Source organism: Pogona vitticeps, chromosome 2, assembly GCF_051106095.1.
Source record: "Pogona vitticeps strain Pit_001003342236 chromosome 2, PviZW2.1, whole genome shotgun sequence".
NCBI classification, from domain to species: Eukaryota; Metazoa; Chordata; class Lepidosauria; order Squamata; family Agamidae; genus Pogona; species Pogona vitticeps.
This window is the reverse complement of record NC_135784.1, coordinates 201,854,663-201,870,291: the sequence shown is the minus strand read 5'-3', so window position 1 is coordinate 201,870,291 and position 15,629 is coordinate 201,854,663. Positions and strand designations below refer to the sequence as shown.

The window sequence follows — 15,629 nt, the reverse complement described above, 5'->3', positions numbered from 1 at the left end:
TTTCAATGCATTCCTATGTGAAATGGTGTTTCACAGAACGATGTTTCACACAACGTTGATTTTTTTGGAACCAATTAACATCGTTGTGTGAGGCACCACTGTAATTTGTTCCAGGAAAATAGCTGCTAAGCGAAATCATCATCAAGTGAAAAAAAAAACCCACTGGAATGCACTGAAAACCGGTTAATGCGTTCCAATGGGGGATCATAATCCAGTGAAGATCCTCCATACGGAAAGCCATTTTCAATCGCTGTCTTGCAAACAATCGGTCTGGAAAACAGCAGGGAGCCATTTTGCAAACCACTGATCAGCTGTTTTTAATCATCGTCCAGCGAAACTGAATCCAAGCTGAGTAGGCAGCATATCATTCCATTTGCGCTGGAATGCTGACCTCTGTTAGGAGCTAAATTTCATATGCGTAGTGTGTATTTATTTCTTTACTACTTTTCTGGGGAGGGGGAGAATTGTAACCCGCCCTTCCACTACGCTCACTGCTGATGCGATAGCTTTTAACAACAAAATCCAACTAAAGTAATACAACAATTAAAACAGGAAATTGGTACAACTAAAATCCTGGAACCTGAAAACAAGGTTTCCACATTGTTATTTTTGCTTTGAATTTAGGCCTGGTTTGGGGACAGACCCCCACATCTGGAGTTGACAATCTGTTCCAGAGATCCTCAAGCATACTCCACCATCAAGGCAGCCTGTTCAGCAACATGGGACAGGGTCTTGTCTGTAACAGCACAAACAACATTAAACCATAGAGCACTAGGAAGATTAGATAAGCTCCTTTCTTGAGTTTCAAACATGCTTGTGATGCTTTTGTTCTGCTTAACATTACTTCTTAAATCCTGCCAGTGGTGATGCTAGCTGGAGCAGATAGGAGCTACAGTCCAAAGAAACAAGGGGCACTAAGTCAGGGAAGGCTATAGATGACATTGCTCCACAACATTGCTCTTCTAAATTTAGGCACTGATAATGATCTCACATCTAAACCTGAATAGTTCTGAATGACTGCAGGCAAGTAGGGAAGGGAGAATGAAAACACATACGGACACCCAGCAGCTTGTGGGTGTATCCAATGCACATGCCATCAGTGAACAGATGGTGCAAGATTACCAGCTCTTCCAGGACTGATTTGCCAAATCAGAGGCAGGGAAAAGAAGCAGAAGATAACCAACAACAGACACTTCATTCTTCTCCTTCCACACTCCCACAGAACGCCCACATTGCCCCCAAAGCATTTTGGAATCAGAAACACATTTTAAAATAGCACAGGCAGTGTGTATGAATAAGAATTATTTGAATAGCTTTGTGTCTCTTTCATGCTGTGTACAACATCACTCAGCTAAAACAGTCCACATGGCCATGCTCATAACATGAGTGGGAGCCCATCTTTTAATGCCTTATTTTGGACATTAGTTTATCTTTTGAAATCCACAGCGGCTAAATCTCACAAACTCCTTCTGTTTATAAGAGTACACCCAGAAATCTTAGTCAACGGCTTTCATCAATCACCAGACCTTAATGAACACACATGCAATATCTGATCTGATATACATTTTAATCCATTATGAGTAGCTTTTTCTCATTAAGATTAAGCCAATTTTTGGCGTCATTCTTTTCGCATGCAATTAGTTCAAGTGTAGAAGGAGAGCCACCATCATATTCCCTGCAACATATGGGTAAAAGAAATCATTTTCGTAGTACCTGTTAAACATGCAGTACCTTAAAAATGCAACAGCACAGAAACAGAGAAAGGCAGTGTCTAGAGAAGTCACATGATGCAGCACAGTGAGAAATTCAGGAGCCTCTGTGCATGTCTTAAGTGCACATTTGTCTGCATAGTTACTAAAATATGTCTCTAAGCGTGTGAGTCAGTATAATTTCTAAAAACAAAGGTGCTGCTAAATAAAGTTATGGCTTAGCTTGCATAAATAGTACTTGCTTATATTCAGCAGAAGTTTCAGTAGTTCTGATCAACTTTCCTCTCTTTTGCAGAAGACACTATAAAGCATTCAGTTTACAGTACAACAAAACAGATGTGCACAAAATCATTGCACCACCAATTAATCATTACACCACAGCAAGGATCCTATAGATGAACATCAATGAATAAGACAAGGCCAAGTAAACATGAAAATATTTGCTAGTTTTCTTCTAAGCAGTTACTGCTGCTAAAAAAAAGTCAAGCTTATTCAAAAGTAGGAATTTCTGAGGAGAAGACAAGTGAACAAAATTCTTTCTGGCCTAACATCCAAAGCAGAATGTCATCTCAATGAAATACTCACTCTAAAACATTTTTAAGTGATAAAGAGAAATCAAACAAGCACTATTATCATACACTCAATGTCAGCACTTACTTTTATACGAGGCATAGTGACTGTAGGTGGCTTTGCTTCTGCTATAAAACTATGAGATGTTCCTCTTTCCACCAGCTGTGTTGTATAGGGCATAAACTGCTTGCCTTTTGAACTGAAAACAAAGTCATCCCTCAAGGCATCAATTAACACTATGACGGCCTTTTTGAAGAGAGGGGATGGAATCTTGGTCCAGTTGGAGGACAATCCTAAAAAACACAAGAAACATGAGGTGATGATCCAAGCTGATGACTGAGGTTTAGTCAACATACTAGCCTATGATAGTGTCTCTGACAAGGATCAACAAGCAGAGTAATACAACTAACCCTCAATTTAATACTGGCAGTCAGCAATGATGGTAGAGTTTTGTGTTGGTTGTGTTAGAATTTTAAGCCACACTATCAGCAGAGTAGGGCTGGGGGATGAGAAGAAAAGCTTACATTTTATTTTTGCACACAGTACACTGGTAATGTTTTTGGAGTGGTATTTCATCACTAATAGATTATTCATGAAAAAGCCATATCATTTGTTTGGCAAAACTCTTCCCTTATTTATGTGTACAGTATAGCTGGGGCAGGGGGGAGGTACTACATACCCAGAGGCACTTCTATCACAATTTCAAAGACTACATGAAATAGGAACTGACTACTAAGCACAGCTCAATTATGGATCCTATGACAGTGAAGAAGAGTGTACAAGCTGTACACAAACTTATTTAGAAATATTTCTCACTTCACATAGTAGGAATTAATTAGGAGTAAACATGTACAGAACTAGGGATGTGATTTAATTATTCAAAAACTGAAGACTGTAGTTACTCAACAACAAATCCAATATGTATTAAGCTTTCTGAGATGAGGACATTTTGTTTCTCTAAAGTGTTATACACTTGACTTGCTTAATGTGATATCAATACAGGACTAAGTTCTGATTGAGTGTTGCAAAGCTGAAATAAAAAGGAAGTGCCTGAATTCTTCAACATTGCAAAGCAGCACGTGTGTATCACCACGAAAACAGGCAAGCAAACAAATGATGCAGGAACAGGTGTGTCTTACCACCCAGAGGAAGAGTGAGCAGGTACAAAAGAAGAGAAGGTTGCTCCACCTGCCTCCAAATGGAACTGGGGCCAGGAGGGAAGCCCAAAGCATACAAGACAGGTACAGCTACTACCTGGGCAGAGGCAGCCGCTCTCTCTCTGGGCAGCACAACAGACTGAGCTCATCCCGTGCAGCACACAACGTTGAGCATCCATACTGCCCAGGTTCCAAATGGAGAGAACCATCACACAGAAGTCACTGCTTGTGCAAAGGGAACTACTTCATCCCCTCTATCTGGCAGAACTATGGAAATGGGGCCCAGAGACCACCCTCCCCTTGCTCACTTTAAAGCAGTGGTTCTTAACCTTGGGTTACTCAGGTGCTTTTGAACTGCAACTCCCAGAAACCTGAGCCAGCACAGCTGGTGGTGAAGGCTACTGGGAGTTGTAGTCCAAAAATACCTGAGTAACCCAAGGTTAAGAACCACTGCTTTAAAGAAAGAAAAAACAAAGCTGCTTATATACTGCCTCAGTGTGTTTAAAGCTCTCTCTCTGGGCGGTTTTAGCAATTATGCAGGGTACACACTGTCCCACGACTGAACTGGGTACCCAGTTTACCAGCATTGGAAGGATAAACGGCTGAGTCAGTCTTGAGCCAGTGGCCTGAGCCCCTCAAGCATTGAACTCAGCCTGTGACCAGAGTCCTAACTGCAGTACTGCAGTTTAACCACTGCTTCAGGAGGCTCCACTATCCCATGGGTCCCACAACTGCCCCAAAAGAGAGCACAAACAAACTAGCCCCAGCCTTCCAGAGGGAAGAGGAAAGGAACCTGCTGACAACAGAACCATCCCTTGCCAGCCTTCCCTGACATGTTGCGGAAACAGAGATGGCGAATACTATCGACTCATTTTGCGGGGACAACTTGGGCTGTGGCTCCCAGAAACCAAGCTTGAGGAAGCAGGATATCAGGTCTAATTTAAATAAAAGCAAAAAGCTCTATTTATTGCCTTTCACTGCACACACACCCTGCTATGGGTTTGGAAGACTGGGACCAGGGGGTCCAATCCTCCATTGCCCAAAGAGAAAGAAGTCAAATAAGTAGGTGGTGGTGACCGTTAGATCTCTCTCTCTCTGGGCCATGGGGCCCGATTCTCCCTGCATAATGTTCAGACAAAGTGCACCCTGCCAGTTACCTCTCAGTCTCCCTCCCATGTCATAGGGCAGTGGTCCCCAACCTCGGGGCCTCCAGATGTTCTTGGACTACAACTCCCAGAAGCCTCCTCCACCACCACCACCTCTGTTGGCCAGGATTTCTGGGAGTTGGAAGTCCAAGAACATCTGGAGGCATAGGGAGTAATGGGGCCCCCAGGAGTGGGGGCGAGGAGTAAGAGGATGGGGCTGGGATCACCTTCGCTCCAAAGAGGGACAGGAAGCACGATTCCGCCTAACCTTTAAAGCAGGGGCCTGCCAGCCACCACCCTCCCCAACCCCTCCAGTCTGGGCGAGCGGAAGACGCGGAGGGGGGGGGGGAGAGAAGAAAGGGCCCTCTCGGGCTTTCTCTCCAAGCCCAGGCAAGGAAGCGGGTACCTGCGGGAGGCGGCTCCGGGGGCGGGTCGGCGAAAGCCCCGTGCCGAGACAGCGACCTCACGGGCACCGGGAAGAACCCTCGGAGGAAGAGCCCGACCCCGAGCGCCTGCACCAGGAGGCACGAAGAGGCGAAGACGCCCGAGCGCAGCCGCATCTCCGCCGAGGGCCAGAGCAGAAGCCCCTCCAGGTGGGGGAGGGTGACGCCTTGGTCGGGAGCGCACCTGCACGGAAGACGGGCCGCCGCCCCGCCCCTCTCCCTCCTCCGACGACGACGAGGGGAAGGGATTCATAGCCAGCCAATCCATGGACGCTCGCCGGCCCAGCTCGTTCGCCGATTGGCTGAGAGGTGTCCCAATCCTCTGGGAGCCGGGCTGAGGAACGAACCTCTTCGACCAATCGGAGAGAAACGTTAAAGAGAGACTGCATTTCCCAGCGAGTCCCTGCGCCAGCGCCTCTCCTGGCTTAGGCAAAGCTGGGCACTTCGTTGGCGCTCCAGCTGTCGCTTCGTTTCAGGAGACGGAAGAGGTGCGAGAGGAGCGTGTTTGTGTGTGCCCGGAGTTCTCTCCTGCAGCCGAAATACTCTGTTACAAGATTTAGTACGGAGCATAGGCGTCTTGTTTATAGTGCAAATGCATTCGCTGAAAAGAAACAACCACGCGGAATGCAAGCATCAAGTTGCTACTCATCGTCGTCTAGTCATTAAGTCGTGTCCGACTCTTCGTGACCCCATGGACCAGCGCACGCCAGGCCCTCCTGTCTTCCACTGCCTACCGGAGTTAGGTCAAATTCATGTTGGTTGCTTCGGTGACACTGTCCAGCCATCTCGTCCTCTGTCGTCCCCTTCTCCTCTTTCTTTCACGCTTTCCTAACATCAGGATCTTTTCCAGGGAGTCTTGTCTTCTCATGAGATGGCCAAAGTATTGAAGCCTCAGCTTCAGGATCTGTCCTTCCAGTGAACACTCAGGGTTGATTTCCTTCAAAATGGATAGGTTTGTTCTCCTTGCAGTCCAGTGGACTCTCAAGAGCCTCCTCCAGCAACACAATTCAAAAGCATCAATTCTTTGGTGGTCAGCTTTCTTTATGGTCCAGCTCTCACTTCCATACGTCATTACAGGAAAAACCATAGCTTTGACTATGCGGACCTTTGTCGGCAAGGTGATGTCTCTGCTTTTTAAGATGCTGTTGAGGTTTGTCATCGCTTTCCTCCCAAGAAGCAGGTGTTTTTTAATTTTGTGGCTGCTGTCTCCATCTACAGTGATCATGGAGCCCAAGAAGTTAAAATCTGTCACTGGCTTCATATCTTCCCCTTCTATTTGACAGGAATTGATAGGAACAGTAGCCATGATTTAGTTTTCTTGATGTTGAGCTTCAGACCATTTTTTGCACTCTCCTCTTTCACCCTCATTACAAGGTCCCTTAATTCCTCCTCACTTTCTGCCATCAGAGTGGTATCATCTGCATATCGGAGATTGTTGATATTTCTTCCGGCAATCTTAATTCCGGCTTGGGATTCCTCCAGTCCAACCTTTCGCATGATGTATTCTGCATATAAGTTAAATAAGCAGGGAGACAATATACAGCCTTGTCGTACTCCTTTCCCAATTTTGAACCAGTCAGTTCTACCATATCCAGTTCTAACTGTTGCTTGCTGTCCCACGTATAGGTTTCTCAGGAGATAGATAAGGTGGTCAGGCACTCCCATTTCTTTAAGGACTTGCCATAGTTTGTTGTGGTCGACACAGTCAAAGGCTTTTGCATACTCAATGAAGCAGAAGTAGATGATTTTATAGAACTCTCTGACTTTCTCTATAATCCAGTGCATGTTAGCAATTTGTTCTCTGATTCCTCTGCCCCTTCGGAATCCAGCTTGTACTTCTGGGAGTTCTCGGTCCACATACTGCTGAAGCCTACCTTGCAGGATTTTGAGCATAACCTTGCTAGCGTGTGAAATGAGTGCAATTGTACGGTAGTTGGAGCATTCTTTGGCACTGCCCTTCTTAGGGATTGAGATGTAAACTGATCTTTTCCAGTCCTCTGGCCACTGCTGAGTTTTCCAAACTTGCTGGCATATTGAATGTAGCACCTTAACAGCATCATCTTTCAAGATTTTAAATAGTTCAACTGGAATGCCATCACCTCCACTGGCCTTGTTGTTAGCTAAGCTTTCTAAGGCCCACTTGACTTCACTCTCCAGGATGTCTGGCTCTAGGTCAGCAACTACATTGTCTGGGTTGTCCGGGATATCCAAATCTTTCTGGTATAATTCCTCTGTGTATTCTTGCCACCTCTTCTTGATGTCTTCTGCTTCTGTTAGGTTCCTACCATTTTTGTCCTTTATCATGTCCATCTTTGCACAAATTGTTCCTCTAATATCTCCAATTTTCCTGAACAGATCTCTGGTTTTTCCTTTTCTATTCTTTTCCTCTATTTCTTTGCATTGTTCATTTAAGAAGGCCCTCTTGTCTCTCCTTGCTATTCTTTGGAAGTCTGCATTCAGTTTTCTGTAACTTTCCCTATCTCCCTTGCATTTTGTTTCCCTTCTGTTCTCTGCTATTTCGAAGGCCTCGTTGGACAGCCATTTTGCTTTCTTGCATTTCCTTTTCTTTGGGATGGCTTTTGTTGCTGCCTCCTGTACTATGTAATGAGCCCCTATCCAAAGTTCTTCAGGCACTTTGTCCACCAAATCTAGTTCCTTAAATCTGTTCTTCACTTCCACTGTGTATTCATAAGGGATGTGGTTTAGATTATACCTGACTAGCCAGTGGTTTTTCCTACTCTCTTCAGTTTAAGCTTGGATTTTGCTATGAGAAGCTGATGATCAGAGCCACAATCAGCTCCAGGTCTTGTTTTTACTGACTGTATCGAACTTCTCCATCTTTGGCTGCAGAGAATATAATCAATCTGATTTCGGTATTGCCCATCTGGTGATTTCCATGTATAGAGTCTCCTCTTGTGTTGTTGGAAAAGAGTGTTTGTGATGACCAGCTTGTTCTCTTGACAAAACTCTATTAGCCGTTGCTCTGCTTCATTTTGAACTCCCAGGCCAAACTTTCCTGTTGTTCCTTTTATCTCTTGACTAGCGAAACGTTAGGAAGAACAACCTTCAGAACACAGCCAAGAGCCCGAAAAACCCACAACAACCAAATATATTGTTATTCTTATTATTGATTATGTTGCTGATAATCTGTATCCATCATTTATTCTGTCTCTTCTGTAGCCATACAGATAACTATGCATTAGTCAAGTATTCTGTGTACCTTGTAACCATGTATATAATTGTGACCAAATTTTCCAATGGTCTTTTTTCTTTTTTGCATGTAGCCAATCTGATAGTATGTCCATTTCTGTGGTTTCAAGGATTTTATCTATCACTTCATCTGTTTGCGGTGTTCTAGGTTCCTTCCAGTATTTTGCAAAAACCATTCTTGCTGCTGTTATAATATGAATAGTTAAATATTATTTTTCAGAGTCTAGTATATCTGGTAAGATATTTAATAGGAATAGTTCTGGTACCATCGGTATTGAAGTTTCTAATATCTCTTGTAGCATCTGATTCACTTTACTCCAGTATCTTTGGGCATCTTTGCACATCCACCACATGTGATAAAATGTTCCTTCTTTCTGTTTACATTTCCAACATATATCTGAAATCTAGGTACTTATTTTAGCTAGTGTTCTGGAGGTCATGTACCATCTGTAGAACATTTTGCAGTGGTTCTTAACCTTTGTTACTCGGATGCTTTTGAACTGCAACTCCCAGAAACCCCAGTCAGGACAGCTGGTGGTGAAGACTTCTGGGAGTTGCAGTCCAAAATTCCTGAGTAACCCAAGGTTAAGAACCAGTGCATTTTGCATATATTCTCTTTAACTACAACAGATTTAGTTAATTTTATGTTTGTTTTCCAAATTCGTTCCGATTGATCCAGTTCAATATTATGTCCTACATTCTGTGATCATTTAATCATATATGCCTTTACCACTTCATTTTGTGTTTTGAAATCTAACAGAAAATTATATAATAACTTAATACATTTTCCCTCTAATTCTAGAAGAATTCTATCAAAGGGGGTATTTTCTAAATAAAAGCCTTGTTGATTATCTTTAGCAAACCTTGAAAATAATTGTCATCGCACCCATCAATCCATTTCTATGCCTTGATCTACTAACTCTTGTTGAGTTTTGATAGAACCATCAAGATTTAAAACCTCACTATATCTTACTATTTTCTTGTTTTCTCTCAGATATGGTAGAGCGAATGCTTCAATTGGCATCATCCAGTGTGGTATTTTGATATACTTTTGGTTTTTCACTTTATTCCACATCGACAGAAGTGCCTTCCTTAGTACATGGTTGGTTGGTTGGTTGGTTGGTTGGTTGGTTGGTTGGTTGGTTGGTTGATTTATTTATTTATTTATTTATTTATTTATTTATATCCCGCCTATCTAGTCAACTCAGGACCACTCTAGGCGGCTAAATTGTTAAATTGTTTAAAATCCTCAGTCCTGTTATACCATAAGAATGCATGCCAGCCCCATTTCAAATTATATCCTTCTAATTTCAAGAGCCTCATATTTTTCCAGTGTTGTCCACTCCTTAATCCATACCAATGCAGATAGATGCCTTATAGTAGAGAAGCCAATTCAGGAGCCCCGTTCCTCCTCTTATTTTTAGGTCTTGTAAGTGGTCAATTTTAATTCTGGGGTTTTTCCCCTGCCAGATGAATTTAGAAATGCATTTTTCAATCTCCTTGAATATTGTTTGTTTTAAAACAATCGGAATTGTTTAAAAAAGGAATATGAGTTTTGGTAGAATATTCATTTTGACAGTAGCAATTCTGCCCATCATTGACAATTGTAAATGTGTCCAGCTAGAAAGGTCTTTCCTAATTTCCTCTATCAGTTTCAAATAATTATCTTTCAAGAGAGTACTTGTTTTCTTTGTAAAAAATATGCTGGAGTATTTTACTTTCCTTCCTTCCTGGAAGTTTGCAATTTGTAATAGTTCATCAATCTTCTGTTTTTGAATGTTTTTGGTCATAATTTTTGTTTTCTTGTGGTTTATTTTTAACCCTGCCATTTCACCAAATTCTTTTAATCCGACCATTAGAGCTTCTGGAGAGGCCTGAACCTTGAATATTTCTCCTCATAATTTGAGACCTTTAATTTTATCTGATATTCGTATCTGCTGCATTAGTACATCTGTTTGTTTGTTTGTCTGTTTGATTTATATCCTGCCCATCTGGTCTATTCGACCACTCTGGGCGGCTTTCAGTGAACAGATATACAATAAAACATAGTGACAGAGGTGCTGCGTTACCAGACTACGCCAGGGGGCGTAATGGTGAAGTGAACTGCCCAGAGATGAAACCAAACAGACACTGTTGTAGTGTTGAAAATATTATTTACATTAAAGTCCATATATACAGGGATAAATACAGCTTCTCTTGGTCTTTATACAGTCCTGGTCATTCACAGTAGTTCTTCAGTTAGCAATGGTAAATTTACAGTTTCAGTAACCAAAGATTGTTACCAATATAAATAGTCCAGCATCCACGAAGTCTTCTCCTCTCACCACAGAGATAGCCTTCTTCCAGGACCTTCTCCTTGCAGTACAGCAAGTCTTCATCCAACGATGCAGTAAATACAGTTCTCAGCAACAAGATCACCAGCAACACAACACTCCAACCACTACCCAAACTCCCAAACTACCCAACAGTTTGTCTCTGTAAGCTTGGCTAGTTTTATTCTTGGGTAAACCAATCAAATTGGTTGTTCCACAGCTGCCTCAATTAACTCAGCTGTGCTCCTTTGTTACATGTTGCTTGACTAAATCTGATCCTGTAACAACTTATATACTGAATTGCAATGAACAATTCCCTAGGTTGACTTTGAGACCTGTCAATCTCCTCCAATTGTTTATAGCAATTCTGTTACATACATTGTACATTGCTTTGAACATATACAGAGTTCTTTTTTTACATTCACATATACATTATATCATTCCCAACATTTCACATGCTTTGTTATGTTTGGTTGGCCCCAATACTTTTGTTAAACAATCAGCTTTATTATTTTCTGTTCCACAGTATATCAGTTCAATTAACCCATTCTCTATGCTTTGCTTTACATTTTGGTATCTGATATCTGTGTGTTTAGATCTGCTTCTTACATTTGGTGAGTTTGCCATCTGTATGGCAGCTTGATTATCTTCAAAAACTTTTATTTGAGATTTTATATTCAATCCCAGATCTTGTGCTAATTGTTTATAGAATACTAGATCTGTACACAATTCAGATAATGCTGCATACTCAGATTCGGCAGAAGACAATGATATAAATTTCTGTCTTGCTGTCTTCCAGCTTATCAAACTTTCTCCCAAATGTACAGTCATGCCTGATGTTGATCGTCGGGTTGTTAAATCATTACCATAATTAGCATCGGCATAAGCAGTAATAGCCAGTTCTCCCACTGGTTCTAAATTTAGCTTTTTATTTTGTGCCTCCTTTAAATACCTAAGTACTCTTTTTGCTGATTGCATGTGCCTTTCATTCGGCTTGCTTACATTCCTAGATAGCAGATTTACAGCTATAGAGATGTCTGGCCTTGACCATCTACTCAAATATAGTAAGCTGCCTATCAGTGATCTATATACGTCAATATCACATTCCGGGCCATTCATATCTTCTTTCTCGAACTCTATGTTCATAGGAGTTGCTGCACCTTTACAATCCTCCATCTTATATTGTTTTAGGAGTTTTAATATTTTGCTCTTTTGGGCTATTTTAAATCCTTTCTTACTTCTTTCTATTTCTACTCCCAAGTAGTTACTTATTTCTCCCAAATCTCTCAATTTGTAATGTTTCTTTAACATTTGGATTGTTACTTCAGCCTCTTTCTTATCTTTAGTGAATATGGCTAAATCATCCACAAATACTAATATTATAGCTTGTGTTCTCTCATTTATAAATAAACAAGGGTCAGCCTTTCCTTGCACAAAACCATTATCCTTTAAAGTTTTGGTTAAATGTTGGTTCCATTCATGGCCACTTTGTCTGAGACCATATAGACTTTTTTTTAATATCCAACATTTACCTTCACTTTCTATTCCTGGTGGTATTTCCATATAAATCATGTGTTTCAGGTCAGCATATAAATAAGCTGTTTCTATATCAACATGCCTGGTCATGAGATTATGCTTGGCTGCATAAGTTAAAGCAAATCTCAATGTCTCTGGTCTTAGAGCCGGTGCAAAAACTTGATCATAGTCGTTTGAAGTTTGTGCATACCCTTTTGCCACTAACCTTGCTCTATACCTCACATTACCATCGGCATCCACCTTTCTTTTAAATACCCATCTGGAACCAATTACTTTTGATTTTTCAGGCAGTTTTACCTCCTCATAAACTTTCAGTTGTTTTAATGAATTTAACTCCTTATCCATTGCCTCTTTCCATTTTATTTGTTCTTTCTCAGGCATATTACATATGTCATCATATGTCTCTGGTTCAGCCACATTGAGACAATAATAGGTCTCAGGCTTGTACCTGTCAGGAGTTTTTCTCTCTCTGCTAGACCTCCTAGGTAATTCTCTGTCCTCCTCGAGAGTTTCCCTCCTTTCTGAGTTGGATGGAATTTCTTTATCAGTTTGCATTTCCTCAGGTTCTACCTCTCTTTTAATTTCTTGCTCTGGTTGAGAGTCACTTTCATCTGCACTATCTTCACTACTCTCATTCCTTTCAGGCATTTTAATTATTGTTTCTGGGGGTTTACATATTTTGTCCCAGTTACTGTGCTCATTAAAAGAAGCACTGCTACTTATTACAAGTTTGTTGGTATTTGGCAACCCAAACCTAAATGCTCTCCTATTTTGTTGGTATCCAAGGAAATACATCAACCTGGCTTTCTTCTCTCCTTTTCTCCTTATTTCTTTTGGGATGTGAACCCAAGCAGGAGATCCAAATACATGTAAAAATTTTAAATTTGGTTTTCTCCCAGTCCAAACTGTGTAGGGTATGTTGTTTATCCCACTGTGCCAAAGAATATTAATATAAAAATTCGCACAAAGTGTAGCTTCACCCCAATATTTCTCTGATAGATTACTCCCCCTAATCATTGCCTCAGCCATATTCTGCAGAGTTTGGCCCCTTCTTTCAATAAAGGCATTCTGAGTAGGTGTATAGGGAGCGGCTCTCCTGTGAGTAATACCATTTTTCTTTAATATTGCTTGAAATTTGGCATTGGTAAACTCTGTTCCATTGTCAGTTTGCACCACCTTAACCTTTTTCCCTGTTTTGCGCTCTACAAATTTGAGCCATTTCTCAAACTCTACATGTACAGCACTTTTATCTTTCATGAGATAACAGTATCCAAACCTGGACTTTTGGTCTTGGATAGAAAGAATGTATCTAGCTCCTCCTAATGATGCACTTTTTGGTCCAATTACATCAACTGACACCAAATCTAATATATTTTTCACTTGTACATCACTATGTTTCATTATAGGAGCTTTCTTACTCTTGGCTAATTGGCAAGCTTGACAATTCACATATTCATTGCATTGCTTTAAATTAACTCCTACTGAGTTTTCAATTGTTTTTCTAAGTGTTTTGTAGTTTGCATGTCCTAGCCTTTGATGCCATAAATGAATACAATCTTTGTGTATACATTTGTTTTCATAGACATTGTTAGCCCTAGTACAGTTTAGTCTATATAAATTGTTTCTAGCATAGCAATTCACTTTTTCATTGTTCTTGCTAGTTATTACACATTTCTCCTCATAGAAAGTGCTAACAAACCCATTCTTTGCTAATGAACTCACAGAAAGTAAATTATGCTTCAAATTTGGAACATGTAAAACATCTATTGGTCTAGCAATATAAGGCAATTTCACTTTACCTTTTCCCAGTACCTTAGCACTAACACCATTTGCTAAGCATACTTGTTGGTTGGATACAGGTTGGTAGTTAAATATTAGCTGTTTACTCTTACACATGCTGGCAGTTGCTCCAGAGTCGACAATCCACTCTTCTCCCTGTTCAGAGTTATAAATTTCCTCAGTCAGGCTTAGTGTTTCTCTCTTGCGTCTGGTTTGTTTTTCTTTTCTTTTCTTAAATTTACAGTCTTTCATCAGATGTTTTCTTGAGCCACAGGAAAAACAGCGTTTTCCAGAATGAATGCTTGCAGCTGTGTCCCCCTCCTCCTCACTTTCTTTCAGCTTATCACGGTGATTAGTGAGTTTGGAGTCTCGGAGCTGTTTGTTATCTTTTCTCTTTTGTTCTTCTTCCAACAGTTTGCTAGTTATATTAATTACTGTTAGCTCTGCTTGAGGAAGAATTTCTAAATTGGTCACCAGCTGATCATATGACTCATCTAATGAAGACAGGATAATAAATGCTTCTTGTATTTCTGTAAATGTGATGTTCTTTTCTCGTAAGTCCATCAACATTGACTTCAATACCTCCAAATGTTGAAGCATACACCCTTCAGCTTTCAGTCTCATTCGGAAAAATTTTCTAGCAATTTGAATCTGGCTTCCAACGTTATCTCTTACGAAGAGTCTCCTTAAATCCTCCCATGCCTGCTTTGCTGAGTTTTGGCCTCTCAGGTGGATAAGAAGACGGTCTTCTAGAGTTAACCCAATAATAGCCAGAGCTTTAAAATTTAGTACTCTTTTTTCTTCATCTAGGACTGCTGGGGGATTTTCTACTATGTCCCATAATGCTTCCTTTTGCAATAGCAACTGAACCTTCTGCTGCCAAGTTGCATAATTCTCCCCATTCAACTTTTTTATGCACAGTCCAGCCATTGACATTTCGTTGGCCATTTTTACCACAGACTGTAGCCCACTATTCTGGCTCTCTCTGTTCAGCAGTTTTCTTCAATAACTTCTTAAATTTATACCTGGATGCAGTCTGGTGCGCTGTCTGGGCCCATAACCAATTGACAGAGGTGCTGCGTTACCAGACTACGCCAGGGGGCGTAATGGTGAAGTGAACTGCCCAGAGATGAAACCAAACAGACACTGTTGTAGTGTTGAAAATATTATTTACATTAAAGTCCATATATACAGGGATAAATACAGCTTCTCTTGGTCTTTATACAGTCCTGGTCATTCACAGTAGTTCTTCAGTTAGCAATGGTAAATTTACAGTTTCAGTAACCAAAGATTGTTACCAATATAAATAGTCCAGCATCCACGAAGTCTTCTCCTCTCACCACAGAGATAGCCTTCTTCCAGGACCTTCTCCTTGCAGTACAGCAAGTCTTCATCCAACGATGCAGTAAATACAGTTCTCAGCAACAAGATCACCAGCAACACAACACTCCAACCACTACCCAAACTCCCAAACTACCCAACAGTTTGTCTCTGTAAGCTTGGCTAGTTTTATTCTTGGGTAAACCAATCAAATTGGTTGTTCCACAGCTGCCTCAATTAACTCAGCTGTGCTCCTTTGTTACATGTTGCTTGACTAAATCTGATCCTGTAACAACTTATATACTGAATTGCAATGAACAATTCCCTAGGTTGACTTTGAGACCTGTCACATAGAAAATGTACATAAACAATCCAAACAAAATACAATACGAAGGAAGCAAGGAAGGAAGGAAGCAAGGAAGGAAGGAAGGGAGGGAGGGTGGGTAGG

General features: G+C 41.1%; 1 protein-coding gene across 2 annotated transcripts in view; it reads right to left on the bottom strand.

The window, feature by feature from the left end:
• The window catches only part of PIGG (phosphatidylinositol glycan anchor biosynthesis class G (EMM blood group)), a 64,334-nt gene extending 59,083 nt beyond the window's left edge, over positions 1-5,251 (bottom strand). Inside the window, exons 1-2 of one of the 2 annotated variants that reach the window (XR_013541366.1) lie at positions 4,988-5,251; positions 2,367-2,572 (exon numbers count right to left, since the gene is read on the bottom strand). Coding sequence is in view for 1 of the 2 variants with exons in the window: in XM_020814909.3 (XP_020670568.3) it covers positions 2,367-2,572; positions 4,988-5,141 (360 nt within the window). In the remaining variant the exon portion in view is untranslated. The remainder of the gene's footprint in view (positions 1-2,366; positions 2,573-4,987) is intronic. The other variant, XM_020814909.3, reaches the window with a different exon arrangement.
• Positions 5,252-15,629: the final 10,378 nt, after the last annotated feature.